This window comes from Scylla paramamosain, chromosome 3 (assembly GCF_035594125.1).
Source record: "Scylla paramamosain isolate STU-SP2022 chromosome 3, ASM3559412v1, whole genome shotgun sequence".
Lineage (NCBI taxonomy): Eukaryota > Metazoa > Arthropoda > Malacostraca > Decapoda > Portunidae > Scylla > Scylla paramamosain.
In genome coordinates, this window is record NC_087153.1 from 38,022,478 (window position 1) to 38,042,196 (window position 19,719).

General features: G+C 37.8%; 2 protein-coding genes across 6 annotated transcripts in view; one reads left to right on the top strand and one right to left on the bottom strand.

Moving 5' to 3' along the window:
* LOC135095123 (RNA cytidine acetyltransferase-like) overlaps nucleotides 1–12,275 on the top strand; it is a 26,651-nt gene extending 14,376 nt beyond the window's left edge. Inside the window, exons 18-21 of the mRNA XM_063995886.1 lie at nucleotides 117–265; nucleotides 560–2,799; nucleotides 9,742–9,849; nucleotides 11,493–12,275. Coding sequence (XP_063851956.1) covers nucleotides 117–265; nucleotides 560–677 — 267 coding nt within the window. The 3' untranslated portion in view covers nucleotides 678–2,799; nucleotides 9,742–9,849; nucleotides 11,493–12,275. The remainder of the gene's footprint in view (nucleotides 1–116; nucleotides 266–559; nucleotides 2,800–9,741; nucleotides 9,850–11,492) is intronic.
* Nucleotides 11,660–19,719, bottom strand: part of LOC135095137 (alpha-1,3-mannosyl-glycoprotein 2-beta-N-acetylglucosaminyltransferase-like) — a 24,226-nt gene continuing 16,166 nt past the window's right edge. For all 5 annotated transcript variants that reach the window (XM_063995931.1, XM_063995924.1, XM_063995906.1 and 2 more), the window contains 8 exons: nucleotides 19,299–19,439; nucleotides 17,858–18,073; nucleotides 17,135–17,273; nucleotides 15,870–15,974; nucleotides 13,705–13,936; nucleotides 13,485–13,575; nucleotides 13,188–13,358; nucleotides 11,660–12,797 (listed from right to left, as the gene is read on the bottom strand). In XM_063995931.1, coding sequence (XP_063852001.1) covers nucleotides 12,684–12,797; nucleotides 13,188–13,358; nucleotides 13,485–13,575; nucleotides 13,705–13,936; nucleotides 15,870–15,974; nucleotides 17,135–17,273; nucleotides 17,858–18,073; nucleotides 19,299–19,439 — 1,209 coding nt within the window. In that variant the 3' untranslated portion in view covers nucleotides 11,660–12,683. The remainder of the gene's footprint in view (nucleotides 12,798–13,187; nucleotides 13,359–13,484; nucleotides 13,576–13,704; nucleotides 13,937–15,869; nucleotides 15,975–17,134; nucleotides 17,274–17,857; nucleotides 18,074–19,298; nucleotides 19,440–19,719) is intronic.

The following is a 19,719-nucleotide window of genomic DNA, read 5'->3' on the forward strand; positions in this document are numbered from 1 at the left end:
TAGTTTAATTTTTTTTTTTCTTTTTTTTTTTGTAGAAGTTACCAGTTTGAAAACCTCAAATTTATGTGATAAATCCTATCACTATCATATGTTATTTAATTTTTGTGCCTAAACAGGACTATAAAGAAAAGGAAAAGAGACAGAAGCTGCAGCCCCAAGCCAATGAATTGCTGGGAGACATTAGCAAGTTCGCCATCAAGAGTGACGAGGCAGCATGGCAGGCAGCACTCAAGGGAGGACCAAACACTGTGATCAGTGTGAAGAGGTGAGTCAGGAAAGCACACTTCTCCACACCCAGGTTTCTATAACACTGCCAGGGAGGCACTAACTGTGACAATGACAGGGTAATTATGCCTCTTGTAGAACCAGAAATGTCTCATAGATCAAGCCAAGTCTAAAGTGATGTGATACCTTCAACTTTCTCTGTATTAAACTTAGGTGACATTCAGAGCCTTAGAATCCCGTGTCTACTCTGTGCTACATAATCTTTCCTCATTCATACTTCACCTATTTTAAAATTAAATATGTATAAACTCATGACTGCATTCTTACCTTACAGCAACAAGCGTCCAGCAACCATTACTGAGAAGGAACTGGAGATGGAACTAGAAGAGCCAAAGCAGAAGAAAGGAAAAAAAAGTAAAGGGTCAAAAAATGAAAAGTTAAGCAAAAAATGATGATTATTTCCTTGTAACGTAACTTCATCATAAAGTAAAAAGTATTGATGAAGAAGAGTTTTTTTTTACTTAACTAGAAAAATCTTGACAGTTTATTAAAGTATTGTCTCATTGTTGTGGCTTTCACAGAACACCATGTGGCAACAGCAAGTCAGTAACATCCCTTAAGTGGTGTTCAAGCAGCATCACTCCTGCAGTACTTGCTAAATTGTGTGATACCTTAACCTTCTGACTGTTACGGTTTCTCTTCAAGCTGAATAAAGCAGTATAGTGCAAGTAAGAGCACAATTTTAAACCACACCACTGAGTAACTGGGTCATTCAAACCTTTTAGTGTTTGAGAAAGGTTATATGCTCATACATATAGACTGCCCCTTTACACTGGGAGCCGATGGGGATAAGAGTGTGAATGATGTGTGAGTGTGTGAGTCTGTCTGGGACCCCCTTTGTGAAATTGCCAGACTGGTGTATAGCTAGAAAGACATTTATAAAGATGAAAGGTTGAGTGAAGGAAATTAATCATTCCCCATTATCTCCACAGTCTCACATATCTTACTCATCCTGTCATCCAGCTACTTCCAGTAAGTCCCCAAGTCTGGGCTACCACTGCACCACCGATACCAGAAGTAACCACCATCATTCCAACCTTTTGGGAACAGATGACTTTGAAACTCTCTTTATTCATTTAATTATTCTTTCAGAACTAAGTTACTGTGTTTCTCAGGAACTTGTGTACTGTCAACTAGTGAAGAAAAGGTTATGGAAGACGAAGGATGTAAAATAGCAATGCCTTCCTGTTTGGGAGGTCATGAAAGGGTTGACAGTAGCAGTTGAAGCATTCTCTAGAATTAATCAGTGTTTATGATGGTGGTAGTTGATGGTTAATAGTTAATAATTCACCTGTCAGGGATGGTTACAGTTAAGACATTCTCTGGGTAGCTAATCAGTATCCATGAGGATATGAGCGGGTAGTTAATAGTACACCTGTCAGGGATGGTTTCAAGGGTGGACACGATCCCGGTAAGTAGGCAAAGATGAACACTTGGGAACACGCTTCGAGAGATGTCCGGTAATTTTACATAGGTGTTCTGGAGATCAATATTAAACATAATGTCCTGTACAGTCATCATCTAAACTATTCTGGCACTAAGGGTATACTTTCTTTTCCTTTCCGTCTCCTCCTCCATCCAGTGGAGACTTTATTTATTTATTTATTTATTTATTACGTAAGAGGGGCACGGGCCAAGGGCAACACAAAGAACAAAAATAAAAATAAATAAAAAGCTCACCGGGGTGCCATCCTCAAAAGAAAGGTCAAAAGGTTCATCCAAAATTGGAGAATCTACTGCCCGATTATGTGAGTGGTGGGTTGTGGAAGGGGGAAAGGTAGAGAAGAGATGTAATGAGCAGTTATTAACTAGAATAATTCAGTTGTTATGCACCAAATTATACTTGAAAAACCTTTCTCTCTCTCTCTCTGTGTGTGTGTGTAAGATGATTCGCTGGTCATTTGAGTGTGGTGAATGTGGCTGCCCATGGTGACTGGTGAGCGGGACTCGACGTGAACACCAATATATGAAATTAATATTAAAAAAAAAAAAACACACTTCACTCAGATCGCGTTTCATTGACACTGCAGGGTCCGTACAAATTGGCGGAGCTCTTATAAGAATGTTTTTAAATGGTCATACAGATAATAAGTCGGGTTTTCATGGATATTTTCCCATTCATGATGCAGAATCCCGAATAAAATAATATTATAATTGTAAAACAACCGTGAAAATTTCAATAATTTCCACTAAGTCTGTTCATGTTCAGTCAAGTCAACGTTCGATACAGCTAGTGAAGCACTTGGCCCGACGTAGAAGGTACTCTCTTAAAACTGCTTGTGTTGAATATTTTCATGTTTCTCTTACGTATTTATGGTCTGTGATTCTCCGTTTACACTGGTATGGTGGAAAAAAAAAAATAAGCAAACACGTCATACCTGCACTGTAAGAGAACACACCTAGTCCCAGTGGTGGCAGCACCGCCTCTCAGGCTCCCACATAAGACGCCCTCAGACAACCGCCGGAACTATGGGCAGTTTTAGTGTCTCTCAGCACAACTGGCGTTAATTATAGGTAAGGGCCTTCACCCCTCCATCTTTTTCTTCCCCACATTCTTCACACTCCACGCAATGAAAAGATGTGTGATCATCCCCCTTTCCTCCTCCCGCCGTCCCTATCTTTCCATTATAAGCTTAATTAAATCCGTGAGGTCACTTCCATGCCAACAGAAGGCGAAACACACAGGTGTGGGCTGGCTGAGATGTGATGGTGTAGGGATGTGTCTATGGCAAGTATGAAAAATAGATAGCAGACCAATAATTATATTGCATGATCGGTCTCTCTCTCTCTCTCTCTCTCTCTCTCTCTCTCTGTGTGTGTGTGTGTGTGTGTGTTCTTGTCACTCCTCCTTCCACGCTAGCACAAGCTGGAGGGAGTGGTGGGTGGGGAGGAGCCTTCTGTTGTGCTGTCTTGTTTCTCTGCCCTGCTGCTAGGTAGAAATAGTTACTAGACAGCCTTGCAAGGTCTGTTGCTGTTTGGCTTTCCTTTGTATCCCTTCTCCATTCTGAAAATATTGGTGTTCCACATCCGCGCCCCCACACTACCCTGCCACTCATTTTTAAAATCTGAACATTTTTAAGGCTTTTTTTTTTTTTTTTTTTTTATAAGTTTTGCAACTTAAAGCGATAAACTGATAATGATATAGGAGTCGTATTTGCAAGCGTTGTGATGATGATGATACAGGTGATGGAGGTAGTGGTGGTGGTGGAAGCAGGGAGAGGATATAAATATTCCACACCTTTCGTCCATGCGCCTCCACTCCCCCTCCTTCTCCTCCCGCCCCTCATTCTCCCATTAATAGTAAAGCATAAAATAGCTACACAAACAGCCTAGTAAGTATTTCAAGATCTGTTGCTGTTTGGACTTCCTTTGTATTCTTCTTACATAGCATGGAGGATGAAGGAAAAGAAGGAGGGGGAGGGGGGAAGGATGGGAGCTTGAAGGATGAAGGAAAAGGAGAGAGAGAGAGAGAGAGAGAGAGAGAGAGAGAGAGAGAGAGAGAGAGAGAGAGAGAGAGAGAGATGCATAGCCAAAAGGTTTGAATTATTTTAGTTGATCCCCTGCCTTCATGTCAATGGCAGTCCTTTATAGAAAAGCTTTTACATGCTGTTAAGCTAATCCACCAAGGATCACAAGAGGTAGAAGGCTGAGTGGAAAAAGGGCACACAATGGGTCCATGATTGTAGTGTCCTCTAGAGACATTCTTGAGCTCATGGTACAGTACATTTCCTTTATTTGCTGGATTGTCAAATGTAGGTTTCCCCACAAACCATGGGTCTGTCTGTGCTCTTTGGAATCTTTTCCTTGGCTCTAGGGTGGTTTTTATGTGCTGGAACTTCATTTGGCAGGAGATGGTGCACAGCAGAAAGAGGACTTTTTCATGGTTGTCTTGCCACCACCTAATTGCCTGCAGGTTTCATTGATGAGGAGTTTTCTTCACTTAGAATTTGAATACTACAACATTTTCAGGCAAATTAAAAAGCTATATATATATATATATATATATATATATATATATATATATATATATATATATATATATATATATATATATATATATATATTTCCTTATGAAAAATAACTTGTGCTTCACTAAGTGGTCATAACATGCATGATTGAAATAATAATTTCTTGGTATAATCCTTTGGTAATGCAGGGTGAGCCATTCCCTCCACAAATGTCCGAATCATCATGAATCCATAAAAAAACGATGGCTTGGTACACTGAACTTTCAGCACAAGAGCTAAACATTCATGTTTTGCAGCAATATCTTCATCAGGTATCACTGTTTCACCATAATAACACACAGTCTACTACTTGCCATATTCAGTAAGTGATTCCTTATGATACACAAAATATTACATAAGAGATGTTGAAAAACACAAAAACCTACCTGCATAAAGAAGTACAACACTGCGTAGTCCAAGCTGACAAAGTTTCACACATTGACAAAAGATTTGGTGGTTTACTGGGGCTACTAGGCTAATAAATTTTACAAGAAATGTGATGTCCAGACTATCCAACTGCTGTCTGTGGTGGTGAACAGGGATCAGCTTGCATCCTGAGACATTTTACATGGGCTTTCTTGCCACTTGATCTGTTTTATAACCTGTAGTGTACATTAAAGATTCTACAAATCATTCCTTCAAGTGAAAATGATGATGTACTGAAACAGCCAAGAAATTTATCTCTTTATTGTACTCAATATTGTGTCAAAAGCTATTATAGGATATAGTGATTTTGAAGAGACTTCAAGCAGTTATCACCCTTTTACTAGCCACTCACTCTTTCATGACTATAAAAAGTAATGCTCATGCAAAAAAAAAAGAAAAAAAATATATATATATATATATATATATATATATATATATATATATATATATATATATATATATATATATATATATATATATATATATATATATATATGGAATGATGTATCTTTCTTATTTTGTGTTCAATGATCCACCAAGGAAAACAATAAAATTATTTATATTTGTATGAAAACTTATAATTATATACAATGAAGAACTGAATAATGAATATTGATGTTGAAAATCAGCATGCACTGTATAAACACACAACTGTTATTGGTGAACTTGTGCAAAATTAGTCATATAAAAGACATATGTACATCTGTTGCATATGGAACTGCTGCTACTACATATGTATTTTATCAAATAAATGCTACTTTTCTGATAGAATCTATAATCTAACACTGGCCGCCATATTGTACACTTGTATTATCTTTATATCGATACAAAACTATGCAAAGTTGTAATTTGAGATAATACCATTTCACACTTCATATAACAAAAACTCAAACCTTATTTCCATTTTGCTTAGAAATTTTATTCCAAGCTCTAACATATTGACTTCTGTTGTTACACATGGTACCTATCTAGTAATGTAAGTGACAGAAGAAAAACGTACTAATGAGGTGACTTGGAACTGAGTGCATCATTATGTGGGCATGGGAACTCTGTTGTCAGTGTAAAGTGCTTTGGGCTAATGGTATTATAGAGGCATCAACCTGAAAACTCGTATGAATGTAACCTCATATGTGCTGAGTAAAGTCACCTATTGCTCTTCATTATACCACAACCAAGCTTGTGTTATTTCCCTCATGAACTGGAATTGTTGGTAACATTGTACTGAGAAATGAGCTCAAATTTACTGACACCCTACACCATATGAATTAGACAGTGACTTATGGTACTGTGCTTTATCAGCATTTTTTTTTCCTGTCATTTTTCTCTCACTACATAACTTGAACAATAGTTTGGCTGTTGTAGTCTGTCAGAAGGGGGCAATAATACAATGCCTGGCAGTCCAGCTTGACTCAGAGGCAATATGTTATACAAATATTGCCATCATATGGAAACACACAGCAGTATTCCTGCAATATATTAGGAATTTGGCACATGATAGAGATATCTTTGTAATAATATATGTACAGTAGTGTTGATACAGCAGGCTACAGGGTGCTGTCCACTTCATTCAAAATGGTAGTGTCTGACCAAAGCTGCAGGACGGCTCTTTCTGGCTTGTCCCTGTCACCTCTAGAGACCTCAAGTGCAGCACGTATACATCAGACTATGGAGTGTTGTCTTCATTCACAAGTTGCTCCATCAGCCTAATCAGAGCCAGAGTACGTAGCTGATAACAGAATAAAGTTCACACATAGCAGGGTATCTATATAGTGAACAAGATTAACTTTGTGATGATGGATATTGAGTGATAAATGACCAGCATAAAGAATGTCATATTGAGAGAGAGAGAGAGAGAGAGAGAGAGAGAGAGAGAGAGAGAGAGAGAGCATACATGTACATATGTATAATAATTAGTATAACCTTTGTCACAAAATCTGAGGGAAATTTGCATTGGTAGAATCTAATAATTATAAAAGGTAGCCCACTTTATCTAAAGTATTTTTGTAGTGGTGCAGTGCATGACTTTCAGATAACCTCCTCTTGAATGACACCAGTGGCAAAGAAGCACCTGGTAGAATGTAGCTGTGAGTATCTGTATATATAGTCACCACCATGATGTCTTCATTTGTCAAGTGAAGTAAAGACACCCTAAATAGGCTTGACAGTAAGTAACATTGTCACTTATCATTGCTACAAAGAATATCTTAGAATTTCACAATGAGGTAATGTAACTAAGAATTACGCCTATAATTTCTGTCTCACTGGCTCACAGCATGATGTAGATTGTTGAATGTAACAGACAAGAGCTGCCTGTGCTGCAGTACTGGATGTGGCATCCATTCATTTTGGCTTTAGGATCAAACACTGATACTGTGTACTCAGATGATGAGTGTACCAGTACTTTGATGTGAAGGCATTTCTTGTGTATCATTGTATGTGCATGTATAGAGAGTTTATTCATTTCCTGTCTCTCTCTCTAAAAAAAAAAAAAAAAAAAAAAAGCTGTCAGATCTCATATCAGACTAATTACATGACAAATTACATAATGTGAAGAAAACCTTTTAGTCACTAAAAGCATCAACAGTCTGAAGCCAAAACTCTCCTTAAATCTCAGAACCGCCCCTGCAGTCCGTTACTTCAACTTAATTATATCTTTATCACTTAGCATCTAAGTAGTAAATGTTTATTGGTTAAATTTGCATTTGCCATAGATAACACATTCATCCATCCAACAGTTTCTGTATTTTCCATGTCAGAATCCACATAGGTATTGGTAACATGGGAGTTCACTATATTCCTTGAAATGAGTACATAAGTCTTTAGTTGAGTTCATTTACACACTAATTATATGCTTTATGCTTCCATGTGACCTGTTTTCTGTCTGACAAACAAGGTGTGATTTACAGATGGGAGTGCACTGTTAAGGGACGGAAGTGTTGCTGTGGGATGTAGCATTGCTGTGCCCTGTGGACCTGATGCTGAGGGCACAACACATTGTCCTTTTCTATAAAATACCCTCTAGAAATTCAGTGAAGGATTGTCATGCACCCCTTTAATGTTGCAAAATTAACTTTTCAGTGGTGTTCATCTTGACAAACCACTGTTAGTCATATGGGAGACATATCAGGAATAAAGGTGAGGAGCTGCCAAGCTTGGTCCCCTGATGCTGATCACCTAGCCTTAACTTCATATTATTGTCAGAGTTACAGGTAGAGGCAGTGGTTGTTTATATGTGACCAAGTTGCCTTTTGGCTGTAAAATAATTGCTGGTCTGTAACATGAATAGTTGCATGACCTTGGATATTGTGGAAAAGTCAGTGTCCATTAAAATTCTCATTATCTCAATTCCTTATAAAGATTTATGGTAATGAAACCAAACTTTGTGCTTATTTTTCTTGAGAGTAAGTCCAAAATTGCAATAATCACTAAATTTAGCTCTTGTTAAAGCACTGGTATGGATTGTTTCTTTAAGTATTCTGTTGGTTACTGTAATTTTAATGAAACTGAAGCAAGGCATGATACACATTTGTTCTCCAAGTCTCAGCTGCATTGCTGAAAAATGTTTCAATGATTAACAAACTTGAAAAAAAAATAAATAAAATCAGCGACTAACACTTAAAAATATAGTGAGTGATAAAATAGCCAAATAAGATGTAATAAAAGTATCACAGTCACTTGGCACAATTAATCATAACACTAACACTGATGTTATGGCAACCAAAGTCCTTTGTAAAATCCTGTCTGGTAACTATGCATTGTATATTGTATTATGCAATACAGACCTTCATATTTACATTATATTCTATCTTGTTACTAAGCTGTAACTGATTGGATGCATACTATTGCTTGAATGGATTGGAAAATGTAGACTAAATTGATAATGCAAGTGAGACCAAAACTTGGAATGCACAGCAAAGACATGTGGCAGTGGAAATGAGTTGTCTTTAATGTGGAGAGTGGACTATGAGGATAATGTAAATAAATATGGAAGATTGTTATGTAAAATGAGAGAAGGAAAATTTATAGAGTGGTAGAGAATGTGAAACAGTCCACTCCAGTTACCTAAAGAGAACAGGTGTTGATTCATCTCTTGCCCACCATGTTGGCAGGAAGGGGCCATTTTATGTAAGACAACTACCCAGCCCGCTACACATGGTGGGAAAGGTCTTCACTGCTCCCTAAGCAGGCAACATAAATGCACCAGCTGCTGACTGCTTAAGTAGCTTGATGTACTGATATTTTACCTAACCTTGGAGTTCCATAACTTTATTTCTGGCAACCACCAATTGGTGATGGAAGCTTAATCTGATCAGCCTTGATATGGCTGGGATTAAGTCTTGGTGATGTGTGGCTGAGGATGGCAGTATCACATGCAGGATCATTTGTGACCTCAGTATATGGCAATTTGTTTCTTGGTATAAAAATTTGCTAGTCTTTTTTTTAGGCCTGAAAGGTATCTAGAATGGCAGAAACAAAGGGTGATTGAATGGCCAGCAGCAGGTACACTCATATTGCCAGCTTTGTGAGTATGGAGGATCAGAATGTATTCCTAACGTGTAGTGCACTGGTTGTTGTCTTGCATAACATTCCCTCCTGCCAGTGAGGTAGTAGATATAAAACATGAATCTACATACTCATATTGACTGTGTACATCACACCTGTCTTAGTAGTATACAGTGTTGTGTTAGCACAACCTGCATTTTAATTAAATGTTTTTAGTAATAAACATTATAGCTTTTATTGACATTGCAGGAACTATTTAGTGACTAAACATTCTCTCTCTTTCTGATTACAGTTATACAGATTTTTTTTTTTCCCCCCTCTCCAGAGTCTCTCCAGAGTGGTAGTGATGATGGTGAGCGAGCTGTGTGCTGTTTTGCCCTGTCCTGGTATCTACCATGGAAGGTGTTAAACAAGGGCAAGCCCTTACAGTGTGGTGGCACATTGCTCTGCCATCACATTGTAAATAATGATGAGCTACTTGTTTGGTTTGTTTGATGCATTGCTGCATGATGCTTTGCAGGCTGCATTGTGCGAGTGGAACTGTGTGGCAAGCAGAGACCAGGAGCAAGGACATGGGTAGCAGGACATTAGTGCTTGCTGGCAGAGGCAGTGCAGAGCTGTCATTTAGGTGAGGTAGAGACCCAATTATATTGTTGTATAAACAGTCTTAGCAAAACCGTAACTTGCAAAACCTAAACATTCCTATTCTCTCTAATGTAATTAACATTTTTTTATTCTTGGGATTATGTCACTTTTTACCATGTGCTGGAGGCATTAAACACAGTAGTTTACACATCTGCAAAGTGAGAGTATCACAACAAAATAGTTTTGAATTTCAGAAGCAGCAAGATGAAATGAATATAAACAAGAAATCAGTGGCATGGTCAATGACCATGGCCAGTGTCATCTGCATAGTCAGTGAAGTGGAAGGAGAGGGGGATGAGATAGGGATATGCAATAGTGCTTTAACCAGATTTTATATTTATTTAATTATTTTAATAAGGATATGTAAACAATTATTATGCATATGAGGGATGGTTACCAATGTACTTGCATGTATACACATATGAAGGCCTAGCAGTATCAGGGCCCAAAATATGAAATAGTTAACTTTTCAAGTCTTATCAAACTGGAAAAAAAGTGACACAGGAGGTGGGTGAATGAATTCAGAACAACCCAAAACACCTGTTTGCATGACCTTGTCACAGAATGTCGAGTGATGCAACTTGATGAGCTTTGGCAGAAAGACGTGCCTCTGGTTCAGGTTCATTACAGGACCGTGGAGGTTTGGCAGGAATTCATTTCCCTTTATGTTGTGAATGGTAAAAAAAGAAAAAAAAAAAAAAGTGATAGGGTATGAATAAGCTCAAAAGCAAGATAGAGATAACCAAATCTAAAAGCTCTTTGCAGATTAGTTTAAAGTTTTGATAGGCTTTGGCAGAAAGTTTGTCACTGTTAGATGTAGGCTGATAAACATTTGGCAGCAATATACCCTAAACTATATATGTTGTGAACAGTCATGTGCAAATATCTGACATGGGAAGATGTAAAGGCTTAAGAGAACAACAAAGCCCATCTCTATAAGTTCAGTACATTTGTACCACCAGCAGTCCATTGATGATTAGTGTGCTCAGCTCATAGCTGAGAGAACCTGTGTAGAAAGCTTCACCTCTACAAAGCTATAAATTATCATTGTAGTAAGAAATGATACATGCAGAATATTTTAAGCCTGAACACACTGACTAGTCATGTGAACAAAACTGAGTGATCTGCATGCCACTGTTCTACCCAATTTGCATACCAAGAGTCAGAATTACTAGTGATCTCTTTTGTGCCTTAAGTTAAGTATGAATTAGTGCTATGCCAAGATTTGTTTGCCTTCTTTTCACTTTCTTGCTAATATTCCCCCCAGCCTTTAAGAAGTAGCATCTAGAGCAGTATAGCAAAAAGAATCTAATATTTGAACAAAAGTGTTACATTTCATTATTTACTCCCATTACATTTTCGTTGGTGCTGTTGATTATCAACAAACAATCTGTCATACAAAATTATGTAAACATCATATAAACGTCAATTAGTATTTTGCTTGTAATTCAACGCTTGTCTTATGTTTTCTTTATGTTTAAAGTTAATGGGAAAGGTAGGGAAATATTTCCCAGCATAAATATGAAAGGACATCACGTTTGCAAAGGTGTGTTTGAGCAATTGTATAGTGATATTTAAGAAATGAACAGCACAAACTAATTGGTATTGGCATGTGATATTCCACAGTCTGCCACCTATATGGTGCTGGTGACATGGGCAGTTCACCTTACAGCCAGCCCCAGTCAGGCAATGTCTACACTCCCTATTTAGTGACCAAGAGGGACAAGAGCAGAGCTTGGATCTCTTCTTATGGGATTTTGTACCTTCTACAAAAAATAAGAAAAAAACAGAAAAAAAGTTAAAATTTACTACTGAATTATACAATAGTCTTAAATGTGTTCATTTAATGTTTAATACAAATTGAACAAATCTTTAATATCAGTTAACAATAAATAAAAAAAAAAAAAAAACAGACCTGTGAAATAAAACCTATTTGTGAACTTTATTAACAAACACCATAATTAATTCATGTCACACAATAAGTATAATTATAGACTAATTTTAAAATAATAAAACTGTTGGGGAAATTTTGTGCCAGGTTTATAATCAGAAATATGCAAGGTCTATAAATTAACTTCATATTTAACATGCATTCACTTTCAGTTTTAAAATAAAGAGGAAAAAGATGAGGCATTTAAGTGTTTTTTTTTTTTAACTCGAGATGTCTTTGCATTTCTTTAAGATAAAAATTATATAAAAATATATAACAGCTTGCAAATTTATCATGAATTAATAGCTAGGAAGAAAACCATTAACAGAACAAGATTCTGTAATTTATGTAGAGGCCATAATTTCCCACAGCCACATACAGATGTTAGGAATAAGTGTGTGTGTGTGTGTGTGTGTGTGTGTGTGTGTGTGTGTGTGTGTGTGTGTGTGTGTGTGTGTGTGTGTGTGTGTGTGTGTGTGTGTGTGCAATTATAAATAAATGAGAATCTAGCTTGCTGTTATGGTATAAGATCTTGGTCCATTCCTTTGCAGCCTGGAGTACAGAAAACACTTCGTAAAGAACAAGACAGGATGAAGAAGGAAAACCTAACTGCAAAGGAATCTGTTTAAAATTTTCTTGGAAATCACATATGATGGTGTGCACGTGAGTAAAATGATGGATGAATAATTGAACAAGTGATAACTGATGCAATGCGAATCCTGATATGTGATGAAACTAACCAAGCCTACAACCCTGAACCCAAAGAATGCTGCACCTTGCCACCAACACTGCTAACCAAAAAATATTGGCTCACTATTCACTTCCACCGGTACAAACACCAGGGGGACAGCCACTGTGCCCAGGAACATCCTACTGACTGGGTGGTGTTAGCTCCAGCTGGGGTTGTAACCTTTCCAGTTGTTGCCTGGTGAAAGGAATATTCTCAGGCCCCTATAGAAGAATGTTATTGTCCCTTTGTAGCCTGTTCTTGGAACCCCAGCCTGGAGGAAACAAAGTAGGACTTAAATATAGGGAACTGGTTTGAGAAAAAACATTAATAGGTTGCAAGTGAGGAACATAGTCTATAAAAAATTAGTGGATTAATTAGTGGATCAGAGCAGACCAGGAACATAATTGTTTCAGGAACTAGTATAAGGGGAAATGCATTGTGCATTTAGATTTTGCAGAAGTATGAACATGAATCAAAGACCGGTGTTTGGATCTTTACTATAACAGTAATTAAAGTATCATAAAGAGGAATTCCTAGGAATGCATGTATTTTATTTATTTTCTAATCTCTCAATCACTGCTCTATCTTCAGTCATATCAACTAGCCTTATGGTCAACTTAATAGCAGTACAGACTGGCATAACTTGTTGATTGCAGCTCACCTTGAAGTCATCCATAAGGCCCAAAGACTTGGCCAGCTTCTTGAAGTTGTCTTTAGTGTGATAGATGAGACGGTAGAAGCCGCCCTTTGCCAGGCGGTCGCCCTTCACATCATTGATGGTCACCACCTGGCTGGCCTGCACCTGCTTCTCAAACACCAGGTCATAATGATCCTGCAGGTTTGGGAGACAATGGATTAAAGCAAGTCCTTTCATGAGGCTCTTACATCCATGATGTTATCTTTTTTTTTCATATAAGTTATATTTGTTAATTGTTTTCAGTTGCAGAATAAGTCGTACCTTCATTAAGTAGGTGAGGTTCATTTTTGTGAATGAGGTATAGGCATCATTCAGGTAAATTTGTTTTAAGTGCTTTTCATAGAACAGGCCACTGAAAAATAAGAATTACAATTAACTTTCATTTTTAGTATAGTAGCTTTAAAGACAAAAGTGATGTATTTATTGTGTATAGTATCATAAATCAAATTTATAAAAAAAAAGCCTATACTGAGGCCCTTACTTGCTGACGCCCTTTTTCCCAAAGGTGCGTGTCCTGGAAATCTCTGGCCTGATGCATGCTCGGTCAGAACGCTGCTCAGGTGCGCGCACCCAGTCATCCCAGTAGGAGCGTGGCCACTTGGGGCCCAGCTCCTCCCACAGCTCCTTGGTCAGCATCCACCCCAGTCCAGGGAAGAAGTCTGTCCGGTACAGCAAGCCAGTGCCATTCTTCACATCCACCAGATCTGCCTTCCCTGTGTGGTAACTTGAACATCAGTCTGTTCTGTTTTTCACATTTATTTAACCTTCCTGTCACACACAGAACATGGGCACATATTCTTGCTTCATATTTCCTACATGAAGGCTAGGAGGAATCTTTTTAAATGCAGAAGCTATAAGTGATTTGAGTAACAAAATGACACCATGAGTTTTAAGAAAATCATGCAAAAACAGAAATAAATACTGATTTTTATTATGGACATCACACAATGTAATTCTCACTTAGTTTTATGAAGCAGACATTCTTTAATAGAAGTGGGCTGTGAACTTGGAAAAAATAGTATGTAATGCATTTAAGGGAAACAAACATTTCCAAATATTTTCCTACATGGAACTGCTCTCCATTCATATATTTTCCTACATAGAACTGTTTTCCATTCATTCCTGTCATGTGGTAAAACTCCTCCTTGCATGTATCTTTTCTTTAATCCACTTTTCCTTCCATTTGAGGTCTTCACCTTACTCCTTGCTGTGGGGAGGGTCACCTTCATGCAGAGGTGAAGTGTGAAGCCTGGTTGGTGGCACCACTACTAACTTAGTGGCTTCTCACTGTAGGTTTTGGTATCAATTGGTTTCATGGAACAACCTCCCTCAAATGGTACCATGTAACCAAATCAATTAATCAATCTCAGGCTTTAAACACTTCAATCCAGTGATCTTCACCAATTTCTCTTCTTTTAGCTTCTTGATTGTATTTGTGTTGGGGGCCAAGTGGTCACTGCTTGGATATGGTGATCTCAGTGACCTGAATCAAGACTCTTATTGGAAGCTGGCCATTTTCATGCTTCCGTCAAGTAGTGGAAGAATACCTACATGCTTCCTTCAACGCTATCTCCAATTGCAATTGCACCAAGGAGTTTGATTTGTCTTCCCTCTATTCCCTATTTTGTGGAAAACTTGTTTGGTATCTTGATCATTGGACAAAAGAAAGACAGTAGATTACAAAAGTTAAAACTAAGAGAATAGAGATAATGCAGGTTTGAAGTCAAGGACAGAGTTAACAATTTTTTTTTGTTTTGTGCTGCTTTTTCATAGAATTATCATGATGTTGCAATTAAAAACAGTGGTATATGATAGAGTAAGTTCTCCTGAACATAGTGTTTTTAGATTTTAGCTAGGACAGAAAGGTGGTAAGCAACTTTCTATCTCAAGTTGCACCCACAAGCTGTAGGTGAAAGGCACCAGTGAGGGCAGACAACACTTGGCCACTGTTGTCTTGAGCCTACAGGTTGCCATGAAAAACTGCTCATCACCCTTCCTTCCTGCCTCATTTAAAATCTGATGAAACCATTGTATTCAGGAAACTTTCCTTAGTCACATACCTCCATTTATAGTGATAATTCCATGAAAAAAAGTATAAACATTTTCAACTATCTTCCAGTTGTTCTTCATCAATTTTGATATTACATCCATAATCTATGCTCTGATAATAAAGTATTGGATAAAATAAAAGTACCACTTAAAATAAGGGAGACAGAAAGAAAAGAATCTTGAAATGTGCAGAGGCTAGTTTGGCCTGATGAGCCAGCAAAAAATCAGCAACAATTAGCCCTTCCTTTCCTCCCTCCCCCTCCTCCCCCTTCCCTTAAAATCAGCACCTTGGACAACTTGCATTTAAATATTTCATACCAAATGAATGCAACATTTCAAACTCTTCAAACTTCATCATCAGCAGACAAGGAAAACTTAAAACCTACATGGATCAACAAGCTTTTGGGCAGCTAAGTATAAAAGTTATATTTAGATTACTGATGGTATATAAAATCAGAGTATGAATTAAAACTGGCACAGATTTCTATACTGATGAAAGATTACTATCTTCCTAACTAGTAACTGAATAGAAGTCATGATAGTGAAAGATGGAATCTTTTAAGAAATGGATCCACCTTCAAGCTAAGCAAGTCTTACCATTGTCATTCCATGCTGACACACACCACAGAGTTGGATCAGCCTGCAGAACAGGGTACGTTGCGGAGAAATACTCGTAAAAGTCTGGTGCAATGTCCAAGTCATCTGTGGGAAGGAATAAGAATCAGTAACAAGTAATAAATAATCAGAGTTCTCTTGGCTATGAAATTTTTATCATTGTTCACTAAATAGGAGTAGCAGAGCTGTATTCCTTACTTTATTACTGTAATATACATAAACAACAATGCCTGCACTGTACCATATACTTGCTCACATGACCATTTCTGTAATTGTAATATTCTCAAGCAAGTACATTCATGCAATCATTACTGCATCAATTCATTATCAATAAAATATCTCTAGATAATAGACTGCAAAGTGCACCTTATGTACATCTGAAGACAATCCATGCATTGTTCAAACAACTGAAAGTAAAGTATCACACTGCATTTTTTTCTATTTTTTTCAATTTAAATATAATAAATAAAATTTTTTGACTGCACCCATAAAGAAAATTAAGATTACTGACAATGACAGCTTTGTTCTTCAGCAGCACATTTTGGTGCTAAACTAAAGTCAGATGATGTACAATGAGCATGTAGCATAATGTTAAGGAAGTCAAGAGTCAGCACTGGAGGCACAAGTTGAAAGCAAATGAGTGAAGAAGTGGTTTTTGAGAAGGAAAAGTGCAATTGTAACTGAAAAATTAAGGTTGATGTAGTCTTTACTGTCACCATGCGATCCAGAGCTTTATCCACTTTCACAGTTCTGTGAAAAATACACGGACAGATGGACAAGAGAAGAATCAATGAAAGGAAGAAAAGTGGGTAAATCTTTAGTGAAGGAAAGATACACGGACAGATGGACAAGAGAAGGATCAGTGAAAGGAAGAAAAGTGGGTAAATCTATAGTGAAGGAAAAGATCTGAGATACTTTAGTTCAGGAACCTGCTCCATTTTCTCTGTTATGCATAATTTCACATTCCTTTGGGCATCACTTACTCCATATGATCCCATAAAAATTAACCACTTCACTTTTACTTTTTTCAAACCCTATCACCTTACTCTTAATTTATGCCTTTTGCACAGATTAAAAATCACATTTCTAAGCTTCTGCAGGTCACTCTTGTTTACTGCAATCAGAAGTGGGTCACTTGTAAAGAGTACTGTATTCAACATCAACACATGTTTTCACTCCAAAATACTCCTGTTTATCCTCTACTGAGTGAACACTAACTAGTCCAAAATACAAACAAGCTCGCTCACCCTCCACAATAATGACGGCCTCGTATTCAAACTTCTGGAACATCTGGTTGAGAGCCCACCGGTAGTGTCGGGCAATCAGGAAGTAACCTTTGAACTTCCTCTCCTTCAGAGGCACTTCTATGTCACTCAGATCTGGGTGCTGAACAGAAAGAAGCTGCTGTCAGGGAAGCACATGCTCTCATAAATACTGACATGCTGAAAAGCCAATCAACAAAACTACAAAAGCACACAAAACAAAAGATGCTGTGGTTAGAAGAGCAATGGAAAAAAGATCAAGTAGTTATTGAGTTAAGATCTTAGAATATTATTTGTTACCACCATTCAAAGATACCTATGGCTATGCAGTTTAGTAAGGAAAAATTAATGGAAGTATGTATTCAGTTCATCATTTATCATTACAAAGCATAACAATACAGTAAATGTTGCTACTTAAGCCAGATTCTTGAACTCAAAATAAACTGCCTCTAGCAACAAGGTGGCAGCTTATATATTTGGCAAGAGTTAACCAGTATTCTCAGTCACTTATCCCTTTCTCTAGGGATTCCTCATTCAAGAGCTGCTGCACCTACCACTGCACTTTATGAAAGCATGAGCTGAAACTTTGGAACTGCATTTTCAAGTTTCCTTTCTTCTGTGATTTTTTTTCCCTTACTTCAGTCTTCATCATATCTATCTTCTTCTGGTGGTTGCTGACGCTATGGCAATAAAATTCAATTTCCTTACCTGAATTAAGGTCACTTTCTCCCCATATGACTCAATGGCCTCCCTGGTTGGCCGGTGCCCACAGTCCTGGGACACCACTATAGGGAAGCGCTCCTGGCTGGGCCGATACTTCAGCAGCAAGTCAAGTGAGCGCCGCACTGCAGCATCTCTGTTGCAGGCAATTAGCAGCACAGGTAGGACTGGTCCATCCAGTAGTGGTGACTCAACTATTGGGTCCTGTGGGTAGGAGGTGCACAGTTAAGATTCCTGATGAAACTACACACAGATTAAAAAAATTCCACCAATAAAACAAGACAATAAAACCTCTCTCACTCGTTATTTGATTAGCTGTTAACTTCCACGTCATAAGGGCTAGCAGATCATAAGATGGTGGTTGTTAGAAAATACTGGAAATATTTTGGTTGTTAGAAAATACTGGAAATATTCTGATTAAAGTACAATTCCAACAACAACTTGGCACCTGAGTTAAGGCAAGCAATATTTTGATTAAAGTATGGTTCTGAGAACTACTTGGCCTGCCATGCACTCACAACAACAAAGATATGCTAAGTCATGAAATGGTGGGTAAATAAAAAAAATTGTTTAAAGTATGAATCCTACTTAACCACTTGGCCCACCATGTGCTCCTGCTGTTCACCACCACTGCCAAGCAGCGCCACCCTGAAAACGAAGCTGTCCAAGTTTTGTTTCTATTTGGATATGGCAATACAAGGCCTGATGGCCTATGATGACTTAGATCAGTACAACTCTGCTGTATGAGATCTTAAGGTCTGTTATCAAGCAACAACATGAAGCCCACAAGAAGAAAATCTTATCATTCTTCAAGCCCAAGCCAGTATCCAGAGAAGCCTGAATGCTGCAGCAGTATGGGAATCTTCAGCAGTTCAGAGTTCAGCAGTTCCTCTGATATGTCCTTCCATGTTGTGGTTAGCAAACCAGTGATTCAGAGTGATGTTTGAAAAATATTATGGTTAAGCTGAGAAATTTAACTATGTGAACTAAGTCTACCATTTGAAAAATTTATGTTGCAGTACATACTGATACAATAATGAAAGAATAACTGAAGATAAAAGAATAAAATTAATTTGATATGAGTCTACCATTTGAGAAATACCTGCTTTATTATCTTGAATAGTGTTTAATGTCTACACAAAGAATAAACTCCACAACTACATTCTACAATAATAAAAAGTGTTCACTTCAACTAAAACAAGTAGGTACTGTTTTTATTGGTTCATTTTGCCTTTATTTTATGGTAAGGGGGATGAACAGGGATGGCAGATAAGCTGTGAGGGCTAGAGGATTTACTGTAGCACATTGCAAATATGAGCCAAATTATATAATTAAGATTTTTGTGTAGCCTTTCACTTGACAAAACCTTCCTTGTTCTGTGGAAGCCCTGCAGTGGTGATACTAGCATTGTTTAGCAACAGCAGCTTACCTGCAGCACTGCCTCATCCCCTAAGTTCTGCTGCTGCTGATGCATTGTCCGTAGCTTATTAAGCAGAACGCTGTAGAACTGGGACTGCTTGTTGAGTTCTTCCTCCAATTTGTCCAGCTGCTCAGTGATGTCATGAGACTTCTGAGAATAAAAATTGATATGAAGATAAAAAAAGAGCATAAGTTCAGCATGCCATTCATACTTTTTTCTATTAGCCAAATGTAAGAGTGGCACTGGCCTTGGGTATCAAAAAGGAAGTTTAAAAAAAAAGACAAGCCAGTCTCCAAAGAGAACAACCAAATGGATTACCCAAAGCTGGAGGGTAAGTGCCTTGAAGCATCCCTCCTGAAAGAGTTCAAATCACGGGAAGGAGAAAATGCCAGTAAGTGTTTTATATAGCTATGGTAATAGGAAATCATAT